This window comes from Rhamphochromis longiceps, linkage group LG7 (genome assembly GCF_057381845.1).
Source record: "Rhamphochromis longiceps isolate RC_006_pf linkage group LG7, R_longiceps_female_GT1.1, whole genome shotgun sequence".
In the NCBI taxonomy this organism is placed as follows: domain Eukaryota; kingdom Metazoa; phylum Chordata; class Actinopteri; order Cichliformes; family Cichlidae; genus Rhamphochromis; species Rhamphochromis longiceps.
Genome location: NC_140563.1, coordinates 2,586,022 through 2,605,376, shown reverse-complemented (window position 1 = coordinate 2,605,376; position 19,355 = coordinate 2,586,022). Strand labels below are relative to the sequence as shown.

The 19,355-nt window shown below is 41.6% G+C and overlaps 1 protein-coding gene across 1 annotated transcript in view; it reads right to left on the bottom strand.

Annotated features, from left to right (window-relative positions):
- The window catches only part of LOC146664488 (solute carrier family 66 member 2), a 61,251-nt gene that overhangs the window by 18,957 nt on the left and 22,939 nt on the right, over positions 1-19,355 (bottom strand). The window contains exon 4 of the mRNA XM_085411588.1: positions 9,464-9,680. Within this exon, the coding sequence (XP_085267714.1) occupies positions 9,464-9,680 (217 nt within the window). The remainder of the gene's footprint in view (positions 1-9,463; positions 9,681-19,355) is intronic.

Genomic DNA, 19,355 nt, shown 5'->3' with positions numbered 1-19,355 from the left:
GACAAACCGATTTACTACAAATAAAATACTACAAAAAAAAATCCAAAAATAACATGTTTAAGTTATCTAAGTGACTTATACATCATGTTTAACCTGAGTAGCAAAAGACGGCGGTGGGTTTGAAAACGATTTGCCGGGAGTCAGACGTCTACGAAAACGTCGGAGCGCTTTTGAAAGTATGTGGTGTCCTGATAAACTGAGCCGATATTTGAGGTTTACACAGCTACATTCTCGCCTGAAAATATGTTAAACGTTTATTTTGTGACCCAGAAAGAATAATAAGAGTAACATTAAAACTAACTAGCTGCCGCCATTGTTGGAAACTGAGCTGGGCCGCGCTATGAATTCTGGGACACAGCTTCTTCTTCGGGGTTTAACGGCAGCTGGCATCCTTGTACATGCAGTGCTGCCATCTTCTGTTTCAGTCCGTTATTACACTCTTAAATCCTATTACTTCTGCGGCTTTTGTGATCTTACAAAGCTTCAAACGAGGCGTCGACTATTAAATCAGTCGTCGATGATTTTGATAGTCGACGTAATCGTGACTAGTCGACTAATCGTGGCAGCCCTACTAACAGATGAGGACTGCCATCTGGATTATGATGTTTGCAGAGGACACTGTGATCTGTACTGAGAGTAGGGAGCAGGTGGAAGAGAGCCTGGAGAGGTAGAGGTATGCTCTGGAGAAAATAGGAATGAAAGGACAGAATACATGTGCAAGGAGTAGAGGTGGTGAAGGTAGATGAGTTTAAACACTTAAGGGTCAACTTGACATTACCAGAAAGCAATAGGCAGCAGTCAAGAGAGGTGAAGACACGGGTGCAGGTAGGGTGGAGTGGGTGTCAGAGGTGATTTGTGATAGAAGGACAGCAGCAAGAGTGAAAGGGGAGGATGACAAGATGCTAGTGAGACCTGCTGTGAGGTATGGTTTGGGAGATGGTGGAACTGACAAAAAGACAGAGCACGGAGCTAGCAGTTACAGAGTTCTGATACTCAGACAGTCACCAGCCAGATTAATAATGACTATTTCAGAGTGACAGCTCAGGTTGAGCAATTTGGAGACAAAGAGAGGTGAGATGAGATGGCTGGGACATGTGCAGAGGAGGGACGGTGTATATGATGGGCGAAGGATGCTGAAGATGGAGCTACCAGGCAGAAGAAAAGAAGATTCATGGATGTATTGAAGGAGGACGTGCAGAGGGTTGGTGTGACAGTAGATGTCACTAAGGATAGGATGAGATGGAGGCAAATGATTCAATGTGGCAACCCTTAAAGGGACCAGCTGAAAGGAGGAGGAGGAAGAAAAGGAGAAGACGACGAAAGCAAAAAAAACGGGTTTCATTTGATTGTTGGACCCCAGAGACAAACAACAGTTTACACATTAAATTCAAGGTGCAGACCAGGGTCTCTTGGGGGACGCCATGAAGTACAACATGGATTTCTTTTTAATCATCAATTCCTCTCACGTTTCTCCTCTTTTTAACAAGTGTCTCTAACCTGTGCTTTCAGTTCATCCTCATTGATTTGGAGCTTCCACCTTGTCTCTTGATACCTGACACTAATTAGATTTTGCTAATGACATTAACCCTTTGGATTAATACTTTTTCAAACCTACACCTAATTTTCCTTGCCAATCACGTCAGTCAGGCTCATCCAGTCTTTTGCTTTTTTTGTTGGATTTTTTCTTCACTGAACTGTCACCTCTTTAATTTTCCTAGTATTAGTAGTAGTAGAATGAGTGTGCACACATATGCACAAATGAAAAAATGTTGCCTGGAAACATATTAAACAAACTGTCAAATATACTCCATGCTTCTTTCACATCCTTTACTTGACTTTTCCATGCATCTCATGGAAAGTCATTATTTGGGTGACCTGGAAAAGGTGCGTAGTCCTTCATGAAACAGATCCATACACTCAGCATCACACCTCTGTAATAGGGCTCAGGGGAATGTGAGTGCACAAAAACAAGCTACTGTTACACCTGGGATAGCATTAGAGCAAGTGTTGATTGTGTGCCACACCGTCATGTGGAAAACAGTGTTTAATATCTAGAAACTGGAAAATCCTCACGTATGCATCGCGAGGGATCATCTGTGCCGTTTCCAACCGTCAGCAACATTTGTGCCATAAAGCCAATATCTATACTGAAATTATGAAATATTCCTGTTGAAAATGCATAATCTTGTGGAATGAGTCATCCAATACTCAGAGGTGTGGACTCGAGTCACATGACTTGGACTCGAGTCAGACTCGAGTCATTAATTTTATGACTTTAGACTTGACTTGAAAAAATGTTCTAAGACTTGTGACTTGACTTGGACTTTTACACCAATGACTTGGGACTTGAATTGGACTTGAACCGGTTTACTTGAAAAGACTTGATATTTTACCCCAAATATAAAATTTAACATGCATATTATATAGAGATTGAAAATGTGACGTCATTCACGGGTAGAACCGCAAAGGATTCTGGGAACTCGTGGCAAGCGGTACTAGCGCACGCAGGCTTTCAATTAAAATCAGTCACACAGCGATAAAAAGAAACACAAAAATGTCAAGAAGCTGTTGTATTATTAACTGCAATAGCCGGTCGCATGACAGCCACGGGAAGCCGACGGGTAAAGAGATCGGTTGTTATCGGATTACGTCGTTGAAGAGAAATTGTTCGAGCCATGTTTCCGAAGTAACAAAGAGGCGACGGATGGCCTGGTTTGCAGCCATTCAAAGATCAAATATAACGTCCCAGAACCCTCCAGCTCACAGGTTAGTCTGCTCCAAGCATTTACACAAAGGTCAGTCTGCTGTTGTAGTTAACATAATTGGTGATATAGGTTACAAGCAAGTCTGGCGCTGAACAGAAATTGTCGCGCTATGCTCCTTTATTTATTGTGCATAAATAGTGAATTGTCCTGACACAATATTGCGTTTCGCCTCTGTTATTATGGTACATTGACAAAAACATGTACTTTTATTCACAGGATAAAACAGGTTTTTTGTATCACTAATTGTCCAGTACGATTACAGCATACAGTATTATTGTCACTGCTACATTTCTGTGACGGGTACCAGAAATTATTTCCACTACTAATTAATTACCGTTGAGCTCAAAGGTTATATTAATAAACGGTTAACGAATCTGTATTTATGACGACGATTTGTGAGACTGGTAAACTTACCTTTGTTCGTACGATGGTCTTTCGTTCTACACGGTGCGTTTCAAGGTCCTGTACCCATCCGTCGGTAAACTGTACCTGGGCTTGTTGCAGTGACCTGAAGTTACTAAACTTCACGAGTGTATGCGCTCACTCCAAGAACCGTATGATTATAAATATGCATATAAATATGCTACGATGAGATAGCTGACTTCATCTAACTAGCAAATGTTGTCCAGGCTACGTTGGTGATACAGTTTTTTTTAATGTGTATGATATTTTTGTCATGCGATTTTAAAGCCGGTCCTACAACTGCATCCAAGAATAACATGCAGCGTATCTCAGAACTGTCGGTGAAAATTATTCTTGGAGCTAAGTTTAATTGAGCTGCATTCTAATGAGGTGCAATTTCACAATTTGTGTATATTTTCTAAGTTCACTATTTTGTCATGTGTTGAGAAAAACACAGATTTTAAAATTACATGGTCTAATATTTACATTTAGCATAACTGCAACATTATTTTTTTCGTTTTTTTTTTTAAAGACTCGAAAGGACTTGAAATTCAAAGTTTCAGACTTGAGACTCGACTCTGACTTGCCTGACATTACTTGAGACTTGACTTGAGACTTGAGGATAAAGACTTGAGACTTACTTGAGACTTGCAAAACAATGACTTGGTCCCACCTCTGCCAATACTGTGCAGTATTACTCTATGATTAACTCATACCTCCTACACAAACACAGCTGACTTCCTTTTTTATTTTTGGGGACTTTCACATATCTGAGTTTAAGGATTTGATGTTCCCAACTTCAAAGACCTTTTGTGTTGCCAATCTTTGTGTGATGTTCAGGTTCAAGCCTAGATCCTGAGGACATGTGAAATGGTAAATAACTGCGAGAGAACAGTAAATCATAAAACAGCAACTTGAAGATAAAAATGCAATCAGAGATGCAGGTGGTGTAACACAGTATGTGCAGGTAGTTACAGAAAGCATGGATGGCAATCTGAAGTGGAAGTGGGGACATACTGAAGATATAAAGATATACGGTACACACCGGTCACTCTGCTGCTCAGTGCAGACAAAGCAAACGTCTCTAATAGGAAAACATTGACAGTATATCACGGGTCCCCTCTCACCTCACAACACACTAAAAATAGCTCCATAATTCTTCATGTTGGAAAATATAATGCAAATATTTACACAGCAAAACCAATCAGTTCATGATATTTGAAATATTAATTCATTTTTATAGTAAGTGCACATGGATCAAAACATCAATCTGCACACACACACACACGTACGCACACACACACAGACACACACACACACACACGTTATGTATCCATTGTGCATTTTTACAAAAAGGAATCTCGACTAAAGGAAAACAAACCCCGCGCCGAGGAGAGTTGCTACTTCCAGCTGACGTCACTGTAATTTCCTAATTTTAGCTCTTCTTTCTTCACCACGCTCCCCTGGTATGAATGTTAACCAACTTCAGTAACTTCCTGAAAACCTCATGAAAAGATGCCAGTTGTTTCCTAGAGATTAAAAGTATTTTTTTATAAATGCATATTAATAAACACACAGATTTTATACTGACGACAGACATAATAAGGAAATAATGATCATAATTAGCATGAGGTTCTGTGCCATTAGGAGTGTAATTGATCTCACAGTCATTTACCTGAGAGGCTAATAAGCATGCTCACTGACCTTAACTCACTCTGACACAATCTTAACTGGGAAAGCATTCATAACGTAAGCTGAGGGTTTTGTTTGCCTCCCGTTTCCACCTTCTGCTTTCTCTTCTCATTCAAGGTGACCTTGAAACCTTGAATTTTAAGTGGGGGGTGACCCAAACCTAAGGGATCCCTTTTAAATGTTGCTTTTAAAAATAATTCTATACTATATTTTCTAAGGGATCTGTGGACTCCTGTTCATTAGTGGTAATGTTAATGCTAATACTAATAACTGTCACTCATATTTCAAATTCAAATTCAAATTCAAATTTTATTTGTCACGTACACAGTCATACACAGTACGATATGTAGTGAAATGCTTGGACAACTGCTCGTGACCTAAAGAAAACAAAAAAGGAAAAGGCTATGAATAAGATAGGAAATAAATATGAAAAATTAAAAAGGGTAAATTTAACTAGGAAGGAATAAAATATAAATTAAGGTTAAAAATGAAATAACTGTACAACACAAATTAGAATGAAGGGTAAATTTAACTGGGAAGAATAAGATAAAGATAAATATATAAATTAAAGTTGAAAATAAAATAACTGTACAACAAAATACACAATACACAATATAGAACTATATAAGAATGTATGAAGAAATCTAAATATAAATAAATATATACACAATAACAGCAGCTGTACAAGTATTAACCGGAAATGAAGAATATAGTGACCAGTGTTGTGCAAAAACAATGTCCAGAAAGTCCAGTGTGTGTGTAAGAACCATATGTGTGGGTCAGTACTGTGTGGTGGTGTGATTGAGAGACCGTATCGCCTGCGGGAAGAAGCTCCTCCTCAGTCTCTCTGTGTTGGTCTTCAGGGAGCGGAATCGCTTTCCTGACCTCAACAGAGAGAACAGTCTGTTGTTGGGATGGCTGAGGTCCTTCACCATCTTCCTGGCCTTGGTCCAGCACCGCCTGCTGTAGATTGAGTGCAGGTCAGGGAGCTCGGAGCGGATGGTGCGCTCAGCTGACCGCACAACCCTCTGTAGAGCTCGTCTGTCCTGCATGGTGCTGTTCCCGAACCAGGTTAAGATGTTTCCCGCCAGGATGCTCTCTATGGTGCACGAGTAAAAGTTCCTGAGCACCTTGGAGGGCAGTTGGAAGTCTCTCAAGCGTCTGAGGTGGTAGAGACGCTGTCGGGCCTTTTTCACCACGGTGTTGATGTGACAGGACCATGACAGGTCCTGCGTGATGTGAACTCCGAGGTATTTGAAGCTGTCCACTCTCTCCACTGGGCACTCGTTGATGACGGGGGTCTGGTAGTTCCTCTCCTGCTTAGTGCTGAAGTCCACTATCAGCTCCTTTGTCTTACTGACGTTTAGAAGGAGGTTGTTCCTCTGGCACCAGTTCTCCAGATTCCTAATCTCCTTCAGGTAGGCCGTCTCGTTGTTATCAGAGATCAGGCCCACCACGACGGTGTCGTCAGCAAACTTGATGATGGTGGTGGAGCTGGTAGTGGCCACACAGTCATATGTGTACAAAGAGTACAGCAGGGGGCTCAGAACACACCCCTGGGGGGCTCCAGTGCTGAGAGTGGTGGAGGCTGAGACATGTCCGCCCATCCTTACTGCCTGTGGTCTGCCAGTTAGGAAGTTGGAGATCCACTGACACATAGATGAGCTGAGTCCCAGATGCTCCAGCTTGGTGGTGAGTGTGGAGGGAATTATGGTGTTAAATGCAGAGCTGTAGTCTATGAAGAGCATTTTAACATAATTCCCCCTTCTAGTGTCCAAGTGAGTGAGTGATGTGTGGAGGAGATGAGAGATGGCATCGTCTGTGGAACGATTTGGACGGTAAGCGAACTGTAGTGGGTCCAGTGTGTCTGGTAGTGAAGAAATGATGAAGTCTCTGACCAGGCGTTCAAAGCACTTCATCACTACTGAGGTGAGGGCTACAGGGCGATAGTCATTGAGAGAAGCAGGGTGGGGTTTCTTCGGGACAGGAACAATGATGGACTCTTTGAAGCATGTGGGGATCACCGACTGAGATAAAGAGATGTTGAATATCTCAGTGAACACAGGAGCTAGCTGGTATGCGCAGTCTCTTAGGATACGACCTGGGATGCCGTCTGGTCCTGCTGCTTTCCTGGTGTTCACTCTCTTGAAGGCTCTATTTTGGTGTTTCCTGTCTTTAAACAGACAGTCGATTTTGGCATGAGACTGATTTAGTTTTAGTCTTTTGAAGAAAACCTGCATTTGCTCTGGTCACATACTAAAAGCATCTAGGCTAGCTTTCTCTGTGACGTTTTAGATATCTGACAGAAACTAATGCTAAAGCTGAATCCCCTTTACTTGCAATATACTTTAAATATTAGAGCAACATTGGATTTTTAAATTCTTCATTGTTAGGGATGTGAATTGATAGAATTTAGAGATTCCAGTTCCATTATCGATATTGCTTATTCAATTCAATTCAATTTTATTTATACAGCACTAAATCACAACAACAGTCGCCTCAAGGTGCTTTATATTGTAAGGTAGACCCTACAATAATACATACAGAGAAGAACCCAACAATCATATGACCCCCTATGAGCAGCACTTTGGCAACAGTGGGAAGGAAAAACTCCCTTTTAACAGGAAGAAACCTCTGGCAGAACCAGGCTCAGGGAGGGGCGGGGCCATCTGCTGTGATTGGTTGGGGTGAGAGAAGGAAGACAGGATAGCAGACAATCAATCTGATTGGTTCTCACTGGCTCCACTTTGAGAGTCACCACCATCGCTAGGCAACATATCAAATACAGAAAGTAATTCATCACAAATCTCATTTCATTACTTTCCCATTTCTCCATAAAACGACTTGAACACATTGTCTCAAAATTACCATTTAACAATATAAACCTTTAAGCTACAGATACACACAACACAAATCCCTAATGACACACATATGATCTTTCTCTTAGTATTGAGGTATGAAGACAAAGTTGACACCAGAAACCAAAGATAAAAACCAGCGCAGCGAGAGTTTGATGTGATCATCACGGTGATTCTAGAAGCAGAGCCTGGAGCCTGAGAGCTCATGTTGAAGTTCAGGGTCTGGCTACTGAGCTGGGATCAGCAGACACTCAGTCTTGGCTAGCTTAGCATTAGCATGTTGTGTTAGCAGCATAACCCAGTTGTTTCTATCCGTGATGCGACTTCGTGCTCTCGTCCTTTCGTGCAATAAGAATCAAAGTGACGTCCCGGTACACGCTGTAGACTGTGACACTATTTTCAGCCTCTGGCACACAAACTGAAATCAACAAGTGCAAGTGGAACTGAGTATATATGTTAAACAGATCTTTGATCTTTCACTGAAACCTTTACTAATCAGAAGCTGTAGTGTGCAGCTCTGCAGATGTTGTAGGACACTAAGGACCAGATTTCATTAGTGGAGCAAATTAAGTGAGGTTGCAATCACAAAAATGCTCTGATGGGAGTAAAAAGTTCTGCAGATGATCTACTAACAATATGCTAATTTACAAAGACTCAGACAGTCCATTTAAATAATGCCAGCATTCTACCGAGAGCACCGCAAATTAGCAGATCCCCAAATCAGCAAGTTGAAGAGGGTGCAAGTAGCCCACTAACCAAAATAATGGAAAACATGGTAACTCAGATCAATGAGAGGCAGCTGAATGACAATAAGTTTTTGATAATCTTCCAGATCGTGGCAACAGTTCTCTGTACAAGCAGACACATTCTGCTATACATCGCGTATCAGGACTCTCCTTCTGCCTCAGCTCAGACAGTCGGTTTAGTTAAGATCTGCTCTGTTTTCATCCAAATACTAGTGTTCTTGAAGACTGGAAATATGTCGTGCACGGCTCTAAAAATGCAGGGTGAAGAGCTACAACGCACAGCCAGAGCTTGGGCACGATCCTCACACCTTTGAGTGATCCACCAGCGCTGATTACACACTTGTTTTTAAAAGCCTCTCATTCCAAGTAAATTTACACTCCTAAGCAGCAACTATCACAACCAAGTGGGACACAAAATAACACATGCTTCTTCTTTTTACCCTAAATTCAGGACAATTTTCACAAACTTGTGTGCTGCGAACCAAAATAAAGCACATTTGCATGATCTGATCTGAAACTCTTACAAAGCAAACACGATAAGTCCAACTACAAACAATACATCACAAACATGATGCTGGCATTAACCTTTTAAAGCCATGAGATAGTTTTGTGCTGACACATACTGTTAGTAAGCAGTTCACAGTCCTAAGACTAGTAGGGAAAAAAATTATTAATTTTTTAATTTGTAGGTTTTGAATTTTTCTGTTTGGCTTTGAATTGTTAAATAAAATAAATTAAAACAATTTTGTTATAATTATTGTCTTAAAAGAATTCAAACATTTAAAAAATGATTTCATTAGTGAAATTAAGATGCATGTGACTCTCCATTTTCTTTTCATGGAGACTTCAGTAGCTATAAATGACCTTATTAGCATAATGTGTTCATGAGAATATAAATCACTGCTGAGACTCCCTGACAGGAGTGAAGTCTGACTGTGCCTCTGTATGCCAGTGTGAGGGCAGTGAGCAGAGCTCTGTTTGACCTTGGAGCACACTGTACCTCATGCCTTTTGTGGAGCGATTATGGAAATTCTGCAGCAGCTGCGGGACGCCCAGCATGGCCTCGAACATCACGGCCAGCGAACCCAAAGTCTCCACAAACACCACAGAGTCCAGCAGCAGCAGGGTGATGACTGCACACACGACGGTGAAGCCGAAGCAGAAGAGGAGGTAGTCCTCAAAGGCGCTCCACTTCCAGAAGTAATGCAAGTTCAGGTCTATAATCGGGAGATAGAAACGCAGACAAACATTTACTGGTAATCGACGGTTTTTGGACTCTAGTCAAAAATGAAAGAAATGGTGACGAGAGCAGAACAGAGAAAATGAAAGATTCTGAAAAAGAGTCAGAAACAGAAAGCAGAGATGATGAAACAGAGATAAATGTAAGCGCGTGTGTGGCTGCTGAGGGGTAACGACATGCTTACGCTATGTGAGGATGGGAAAAGAGGAGTGATTGAGACAGGTGCAAAAAAGAAGGACCAATGAGCACATTTCATTACAGGATGCATAGAATTCTGCAAAGACGGCACTAAAATCACTGAGCACATGCATACGTGAATGTAACAAAGAAAAACGAGATTTTTAACATTTCTATGACTTTGTAATAAATTGAACTTTAGCGAGGCTGAGCTATACATTTACGTTTATTACCTTTAAACCTTTTCATTGACACAAGCGTATTTATCACGTGTGCCGTTACAATTCAGAGGAAAATTAAAAGACCACAGCGTTTGTTAGCTTGCAGAAACATTAAAGAAAAAGTGAGTCAGTGTGACTGTGAAGTAAAATTGAACACGAGAACAGCCACACTGTGGTCTAGCAGTTTCTGTCCTGCCATCTTCAGTAACAGCGGCGACTCCACGTGCTTCAGAAGGAAATCTTATGAGCGGGAACATTAGGCTCACTACAGCTGAATTCCCATCAACCATCAGTATTGTACCAGTGGACCATTATATGAGATGATGGACAATCTCTCATTGTGTATGTATGACCGTGGAAAACCGGCTGACATCAGCTAGAGGGGATTGATGACTAAATAAGAGCGCATTAGTTAGTGTAGAGACTGGAGCACGCCGTGTGCTGTGAAGCACCTGACCTCTCCACCTGAGGTAGATACTTTTCAGACGTCCAAGTACGCTCGCTTCATGAGCAAAAATAGGGGTGTGTAGGTGTGTAGATGTAGGTGATTTTAAGCTCACAAACTGACGTTTCTGTGTCAGCTGATGTTTTTTACTTGTATGGTTTGAATGATGCTTCTGTGCTCTATCCTGGTGTCTACTGTGATCTACTCGATGAACAGAAAACAGTCATTAAGAAGACGTCAGACACACAGATGTCTTCAAATTGCATTTTGGTTCAACCAAGACGGTAAAATACAGATACTGCATTCAAAATGACACAAACGAAAAAGAAGAATCTATTTCATTCCAAATTAATCAATTCATCTTTTAAGAATGAATTAATCCAGACTAAGACTTAAGGTGGAATTAACCATTTAGTTTGCTGTCAGCTAAACTAAAAATAAATCATTTCAATTCAGTTTCATTTGTATAAGCAAACATCCCAGCATTCACACTCCGACCCCAGACTATCAAATCAAATAAGAGAAAACAACGGAAGAAATCTGAGGAAGATCAACAGACATCAGTCCTGATTCCAGTTAAAATAATCGAAGTATAAGAATTAGAGACAGCAATGCTATAAGAAAAGAAATGATCGCAGACTCACAACATTCATTAGAAACTTATTAAAGGTATTAAACTGCATTTTCTTTACTTGTGTCAGATGAATAGATCAGACATGCTGAGAGTCAAACTTATTGTTACGATTCAAACACAGCAAGTTTCTGTTACTACTGTATATACATTTGACTCCACTTGTACTGCCTGATTAAGGACACAGTAAGAGTACAAATATCAGCTTATACATGTAGAAAAGTTATATGATAACTTTCTTCTGAAATATTAAACAACACAAGTCTATTAGTGGCTTTTATTTCTTCATAGTTTATTAAAAATCTCATCCTGACGTGTTTCCATCTCACATTCAGTGGAAACACTTCACACTGCGGTGGCTCATTTCAGACAAGCTGAACTGTTTTGTGGGGTTTTTGGCTGGACCATCACTACCTTCCTCACCAAGTTTCACACATGCCACATCTGCTGAATGTCCTCGTTCCAAAACGGAAATTCAGTGCACACTGCAGATGCATGAGTGGTCAGAATGGGACTTCCAGGAAATGAGCTAATGAGAACCAAAATACTGGAAGTTGGATTTTTATGTGTGGAATCGCAGAACTTTCTGATCGCATCCTGACGACGGTTTTGCACGACTCTTGCTTTTCTTGGCGGTGGTGACAAAGATACACGAGTCAATGTTTCTGTGTCACTCAGAGAGAAATGTTTCCAGCTCCTCCGTCTGAACAAGGACTTTTCCATTTCTAACCGTACACGCGATACATACGTGTGGTTGCGCAGAATAAGCGCGCACATGCATCAAACACCTGACTGGGACATTTTTGATTTCACTCTTGTACGCTGCATCTGCTGCGCTGTCTTGGGACACACAGAATGAGACGTGTTGCAACAAGTGCTGCATGTTTGCAGCAAACAGCAAATGTGATTAATGGCTTTATTAGAACATACTGCAGCAGACACATCACCCCCACACAGGGTTCGCAGCTTTCTTACACACATGCGACAGGACAAATATCGCCTCTCTGGACAGACTTGTGTCGTTCATCACAAACTATGAGATGAACAGAAATTAGAAAGCTTTTAACAAAGCAGATCGTTATAATTAACACCATTAAATCTGTCAATAATATCTTTAAGAACGCCAGCGGGCTCATTTCCCTGTTAGCTTTAACTAAGCTGAAACCCCCAACGTAAGACTAAAATATCTCTTTCCTCCGTAACTGGACCGTGAAATAAATAAATCAAGTTGAGAGGGGAGAAGTAAACAGTCCATCCGCTCCTAAAGAAGACTAATCTAATATAACAATATAATAATATAATAATAGCGTATGTGCTGGTTTTGGACCTTATTGTTGTGTCTGATTTTCATCTGAAGGACTTCTCTAAACCGGCTGAATATCCTCAATGTGCTTGGCTCCAAGGTTATTATCGTTAACGAAAACTAACAAAATAACAAAAACTAGAAGTGAAAAAACATTTTCGTTAACGGAAATAAAAATAAAAACAAAAAAAGGAAAACTAACTAAAACTGTAATGAGTGTTCACAAAACTAACTAAAATTAACTGAATTTATAGCAAAAATGTGTTTAGTTTCATTGATGTGTGCGTGTCCTACAATAGTCGAGGGTGAAAATGAAGTTTAGTTTCCAGATTTTTCTTGCTGTCTCATTATGCCAGCAGGTGGCAGCACGTTAGTCGAGTCGTCTGTGTCGCTGCTCCGTCCACGCGCAGAATCATGTCAGGAAAAGTCGGGAGAAAGCGCCAGAGTCCAATTTGGGATTACTTTGAATATGACTGTGTTTTGGATGAAGCAAGTGTCTTGTAGTGGGAAGAGACAAATTATGAGGGACATTTCTAAAGGGAAAAAAATCCCACAAACCTTAAAGTGCACTTGAAAAGCTCACACAAGAAGGCTAACCTAGCTTACCTTGAGAAGGGAGCACACTCAACCCTCATCCCCAGAAACAGAGGCTAACCCCAGGCAAGGCAGCGTGATGCATCCCGAGACAACAGGACGGGGACATCTACATAACTGTGAGTCAATTGCCTTCAAAAAGTATCAATTCACTTGAACCAAAATTACGAACACCCGGTGCTGCAAGAGCTAATAGTCTCATTGGGGCCAAGATATACATTTTATAGTTGCCTGGTATCAATGGTTGTTCATCTGGCTTTATTTATTTATGTATTTATTTATTTATTTAAAGAACCCATAGGTGGGAATGTGAGTTGTCTGTCTCTGCGTGATATGATGAAACTGGGATTTTGTTGCACTTAATTATTGCAAACACGACTAAAACTATAACTGAAACTAATCAAAACTAAACTGAAACTAAGGATTTTCAAAAAAATTAAAACTAAACTAAACTAGCAAACAATCGGTAAAAACTAATCAAAACTGATATAAAATTGAAAATCTGAAGTCAAAACTAAATAAAAATAAAAACTAATGAAAATTGCAAAACTATTAAAACCCTGCTTGGCTCTCACAAAACTCTGTCAACCTGAAAATAAACCAACTTGATAAAGTTGGGCATCATGCTGAAAACCACGGGTAAGACATAAATTAGACCTGCAGGTTAAATCTGCCGTCACAGACTTCAGGTCAAGGTCAACGTAAACTGTTCCTTTCTTCAATCACTGACTGAGTGACTCAGATTTCTATTACGCTCAACGTGAACTATCTGCGGTATGGGCTAGAAGAAGCTGGAGTGACTGAAGAACAGTCTTCAGTCACTCCAGCTTCCCCCTCACCTGAAAAACCTCCTTTACTCTCAGATTAGTCCCAGCTTCAAGCTTATCTTTTGTCGACTGGCAAATAGCGTCTTAATTGTTTTAACTGGGTTAATTTGTTGTTTTAATTACTTCTTAATAGCTTAATTTCTTTGGGCTGTTGTCTGATTTTGTGCAGCCCCTCAGACAGCATTTGTTGTGTTTCATGCTCCGCACGAATAAACAGACCTGACTTGAGCTACTGCAGCCACCGGCGCTTGGCAGAGGGAGGGAAGTGCCAGGAGAGGTTGGCCTTTATCACAAAATTAAAAGCTGCTTCATTTCCTTAAGAATGAGGCCGAGGTGGTGAAGTATCGAGGCGCTGCACCAATGAGAGTAGTGAAAATCAGTGTCACCTCTCTGTGTAGCACTCCTTTCTGAGCCTCTCACATGTTACATTTTCAATTTTTGAGCTCAGCTTAACCTTCCTTCTGCTTATCTGCAGCACACACGCCAAGATGCCAAAAAATGTTCTTCTCTTGTTCTCTTCCTGAGAGCTGCAATCTATTTTCATACATTAAGCAACACGCCGACTTCCCCTTCTTTATCCCTGCACCCCCCTCTCTCTTTTGTAAAGCCTTTAAAAAGTACAACCAAAAGAGAAGACGACGTCTTTTATGGAGTCGCTTCTATTATCCTCCTGCACCGTTCTCTGACCACTTCACCTTTTCCCTCATGATATTGGAATCCTTTCGTCGGGAAGGGCAAGTGACCACCTTTCTCAAAGAGCTCCCTCCTTGTCTGGTGGGCCTGAAGACCAGAGGCGCACTTCAAAGACCCCAGAGACTCCGAAGTGCCAGGAGGTGAGGAAGCACTCTTCCTTGACACAGAGTCTTTGTTTACACAAAGGTCATTGGAGATGAGACAATTTAATGAGTAAAAGACATGTCGATACCTGCGTGTGACGTTATTCTGGGAGGAAGTGTCTCGGCAGGAGGAGCTACAGCGTACAACTCCAGACATTATTTCAATGGCTGTTTGATGCAGGCTGCACAGAGGCTGGAAAAGATGATTAGAGATGGAAGCATATATATAACTGGAGAAGGTGCCTGAGTCAAAGAGTAGTCCTGAGATATACAGCAGAGAAGCTAAACTAATTTCCCATCAGGCTTAGCAGAGAGAGAGAGCAGCGTGGAACCAAGAGCAGAGACAGAGATGGGAATTGACACTGACAGCTAGAGAGCTTTGAGATGTGCCGACTCAGCACTGTCAGTCTGCGTGTACAACGACTTAGCTCTGTGGAGCCTGCTCTGTGTATTTTAAGATGTGTGAAAGTTGCTGTTTGACATCTCTTGTAGGCTGTCTCGTTCGCCGCTCGGCTCGCTGGCCTAATCTGCGGATGGATGGGACTTCTTGTTGTGTTGGATGGAGTGGACTTTTGAGATCGCTGTAATGGGTAATAATGGATTGGATTTATACAGCGCTTTTCAAGGCACCCAAAGCGCTTTACAATTCCACTATCCACTAATTCACGCTCACATTCACACACTGGTGGAGGCAGCTAAGGTTGTAGCCACAGCTGACTGACAGAAGCGAGGCTGCCATATCGCGCCATCGGCCCCTCTGGTCATCACCAGTAGGTGGTAGGGTAAAGTGTCAGGGACACAACGACCAGGACAGAGAGCCCGGGGATCGAACCGGCGACCTTCCGGTGCGCTTCCCAACCCGCTGAGCCACGGTCGCCCGGGTAAAGACGGTTTAGATAACGCAGGCAATGCGAGCAACTAACTTCCTCACCGTATTCTAATCCAATCCAGGAGCTGTGGTCGGCGGTCGTGTCAGAATCCGCGAACTGAGCCGCAGTTTGGTTTTGTCTCCTCAACACAGCTCCACAGAATACTGACAGCACGAGGAACAGACACGCCTCCTTCATGGGTTTTAATGGGGACGCTGCAGGAGCTCTGCAATCATTTGGATGGGCAGAAATACCACATAAAGGGGGGTGGGATGGGGGGGGGGGGGGGGGGGGGGTCTTGTTTTCCCAGCTTGGTTCACTAACTGAACAGGACTGAGAGAAGACAGACAGGAAAGGGTCCACTGCTCTGCAAGCTCTCTGAATAATGCAAATGTCCACTCATTAGGATATAGTGAGAATGTAAAACACACTGGGCCTCTCCCTTTCTCTCTCTCTCTCTCACACACACACACACACACACACACACACACACACACACACTGCTTGTGCCTATGCTACGACAACTTTTCTCCGTGCCCCTGGTACACCGCTCAGAAACACTTTGCCACACACACACACACACACACACACACACACACACACACACACACACACACACACAAATCTACAAACATAAATAAATAAATAAATAAATAAATAAATGAATAAATAAATAAACTGCCTTCCCGGCAGATTAATGTCTTGAACTAGTTTAGATTTTGCTCGCGATGGATGAACACACAGCCTGTGGTCAAACTTTTACTATATTTGAGTCGAGTCACGCTGACTGAGATGAAGATCACAGATTATAAAATCTATTTAAAATTCATTTTCACTTGAGCACAGAACAATTCAGTCAAAAAAAGTAATAAAAAGCAGAATATAAAAAGGAAGCAGCGATCACCATTATTTGAAATGACTCTAGATATTACCAGTAATGTTTCATATGGACCCTCATCCACATCAACAGCTTCATTTCACCGTCCTTTTTTAACACACTTGAAACTCTTCTTAGTGAAGAACAATTCTGAGATGCAACAGTACAGAAGAGCGGGCAACTGGACGCTCTGAAGTAGCTATGCATTACAAGAGTTATCTGTGGTAATAAAAGGGGCTATTTCTGTGAAATATGAGGTGATTTTCTGAAGAACGTTACCATCCGTGCTCAGTCGTTCAAGACAGAAAACATTCGACCCTTTAGGATGGCTCCTTAATTGACGTTTCCAGTTGCCAGGAAAGCTCCAAGTAAACATGTTTTTGTTCCGAGTATGTGGGACACGTAAAAAATATAATAAACAACGAAACAGCGTAAGTTGTGAAAATGCCATTTAGGTCGTTTTCAGCATGATTACTTAACAGACTGCTTCAGGCTGGTCCTTTAAAGGAAAAGAGGTTAAATCTCATCATCGTACATCACCGAGGGAATTCTCAATGTCCACTGCAATTAATGCAATCTTTTTAATTTCCATTAGCTTCTGTCTGTTTGCGCGATACCTTAACAATGTTTTGTTTTAATTTCAATTTGTGTTCTGTTGCAGCATCTTTTCAATTTTCATTTTAATACAGTTTTCTATTTGTTGCTTCAGTGCCCAATTTACTGTAAGTATGTCTTCTATTTTAATCTTTTATGTCCAGCACATTAATAAAATAACTTGTTCTATAATCCCACGGAGCACAGCGGTAAAGTCTCTCATCCCCGCATGGCCACATCTGGCAAAGCTAAAAAGCCTGCGTGCATCTTTTTATAAATATCTACTCACAGAAAGAACACAAATTTGCATAATGTTCTGTGTATCATCAAAGTCATTCATGCAAAAACATCCAAGTAATGCATTCAGCAGTCGATAGTTCTCAGTGGCTTGCCTGAATGCCTAAGGCTAAGGCATTATGAGCCTTTTAACAGAGGCTTTATGAAGGAAAACGTTTTTAAAAAGGTGCCGTAAGCTGAAAGGCTGCAAGGTAAGAGAGTCACTTGGGTTCACACTTTTGAATCTCTCCAATTCTCTGGGTTTAGAGCGTCATCTGGCACTCTTACTTGAAACTGAGATTACTTGGCTGGAAAAGCAATCAGTCAAGGGAAAGCCATAAGATGGCTAATGATAGCCAATCAAATCTATGGGCTGGAATATCAATGCCCCCGAGCTGTCGTCAAAATGTGAACACTGGCATTAAGCAACTGGTTTCAGAAAATTGAATCTCTTCCCTCATGGAAATCGTCATAGTGGAATATCTAAACCGAGTGGAACAAACAGCCGATTCTTCCTGAAATAAAGCAACATAAGGACAACAGCTGACTTACCACATGTGAGTCCGCGTCTCTACCTCTGTGTTAGGTGAGGGTGCTGCCTTAAGCATGCAGGATACAAAATATACCCACCAACAATCAGTGAACACCCCACACTGTGACGTGGTGCATTCTCAAATCAGGCATCACTAGACCTGGAAGGATAAAGAGCTCTTAACGTCTGATGGGATGTGTTGGACTTTTCAGTTTCCAAATCAACCACCAAACAGCTGTTCCTGTGTGTGCAAAAGATAATACAACAAGTTGTACTCCGGGGGTGAAGGGTCAAAGGGCAAAGGTCAGACTTTTTCTTTGTACAACAGAGATTAGCAATGCTAATGTTAGCAGCCAGTGCAACAAAGGGCAAACAGCCGACGCAGCAAGAGCTGATTCTGTCGCCTTAACAGCACACTCAGGAGGTATTACATGAAAGATTATGATGTGATACAACGGGAGACTTAATAAAATGATTTCCTAAAAATGAATAAACAGTGAGTGCAACGTTACTATTACCATTTAAATGAGTTATTCTGCTTTACAGTCCTTTTGGCTACTACAAGAGAAAGACACATTCTGAAAAATACTTAAGAAAATAAGGAGCTGAAAGTCTTTTCTTTGTGGTTTTTAGCAAACAGTCATTTGTCAACAGCATTTTTGCTGCAGTAGCACTTTTTTGAAGGTGGGAGGCTTTGACCTTCCTGTGATCCATGACTGATTTCTCCACTAGTGATTGTTTTTACACCCCGTGTGTGTGTGTGTGTGTGTGTGTGTGTGTGTGTGTGTGTGTGTGTGTGTGTGTGTGTGTGTGTGTGTGAGTGCGTGTGAGAGTGAGAGAGAGTGTTGTACATCTGTGAGGGTGTGTGGGTACCAGATTGTGTGTGTGTGTTATGTCAGTGAAGACCTCCATCTATCAGTCCAGGTAGATGCTAACTGAAGATGAAGGCGTGTGTGTGTGTGTGTGTGTGTGTGTGTGTGTGTGTGTGTGTGTGTGTGTGTGTGTGTGTGTGTGTGTGTGTGCATGTGTTCTCTTTAACCTTTGACTGAGATGAGGACTAACTAACGAGCTGTATTAGCATTAATAACTCACAGCAACATAGAAGAGTAATTGTAAGAGCTTCATATCACAGCATGTGCTCCTTCACTACTTATGCAAAGAGTCGCTTCGACCTGCAACTTCTATTTCAGCTTCAGGGCCGCTCACAGTTTTAACGTACTTTCAAACTCTCACATCCTCGCCACAATCCAGTTTACTTTTCATTCTTACACTAGTTCCTTTGTCAGTCTCCCTCCCTGAAAGTCGGCGGACGGCTTCCACCTGCAGCTGTGAGATAAACAAGAGTGAGTCAGTCAGCTGTGCATGCTGTGCTCAAAAACGATGACCCGTCTGCACAGGCCACCACAGTCAGGCTCTCGCAAGACTCAGTGCAATCTTTGTGTTTGTGCGATTATTTCATTGTATTCAGTT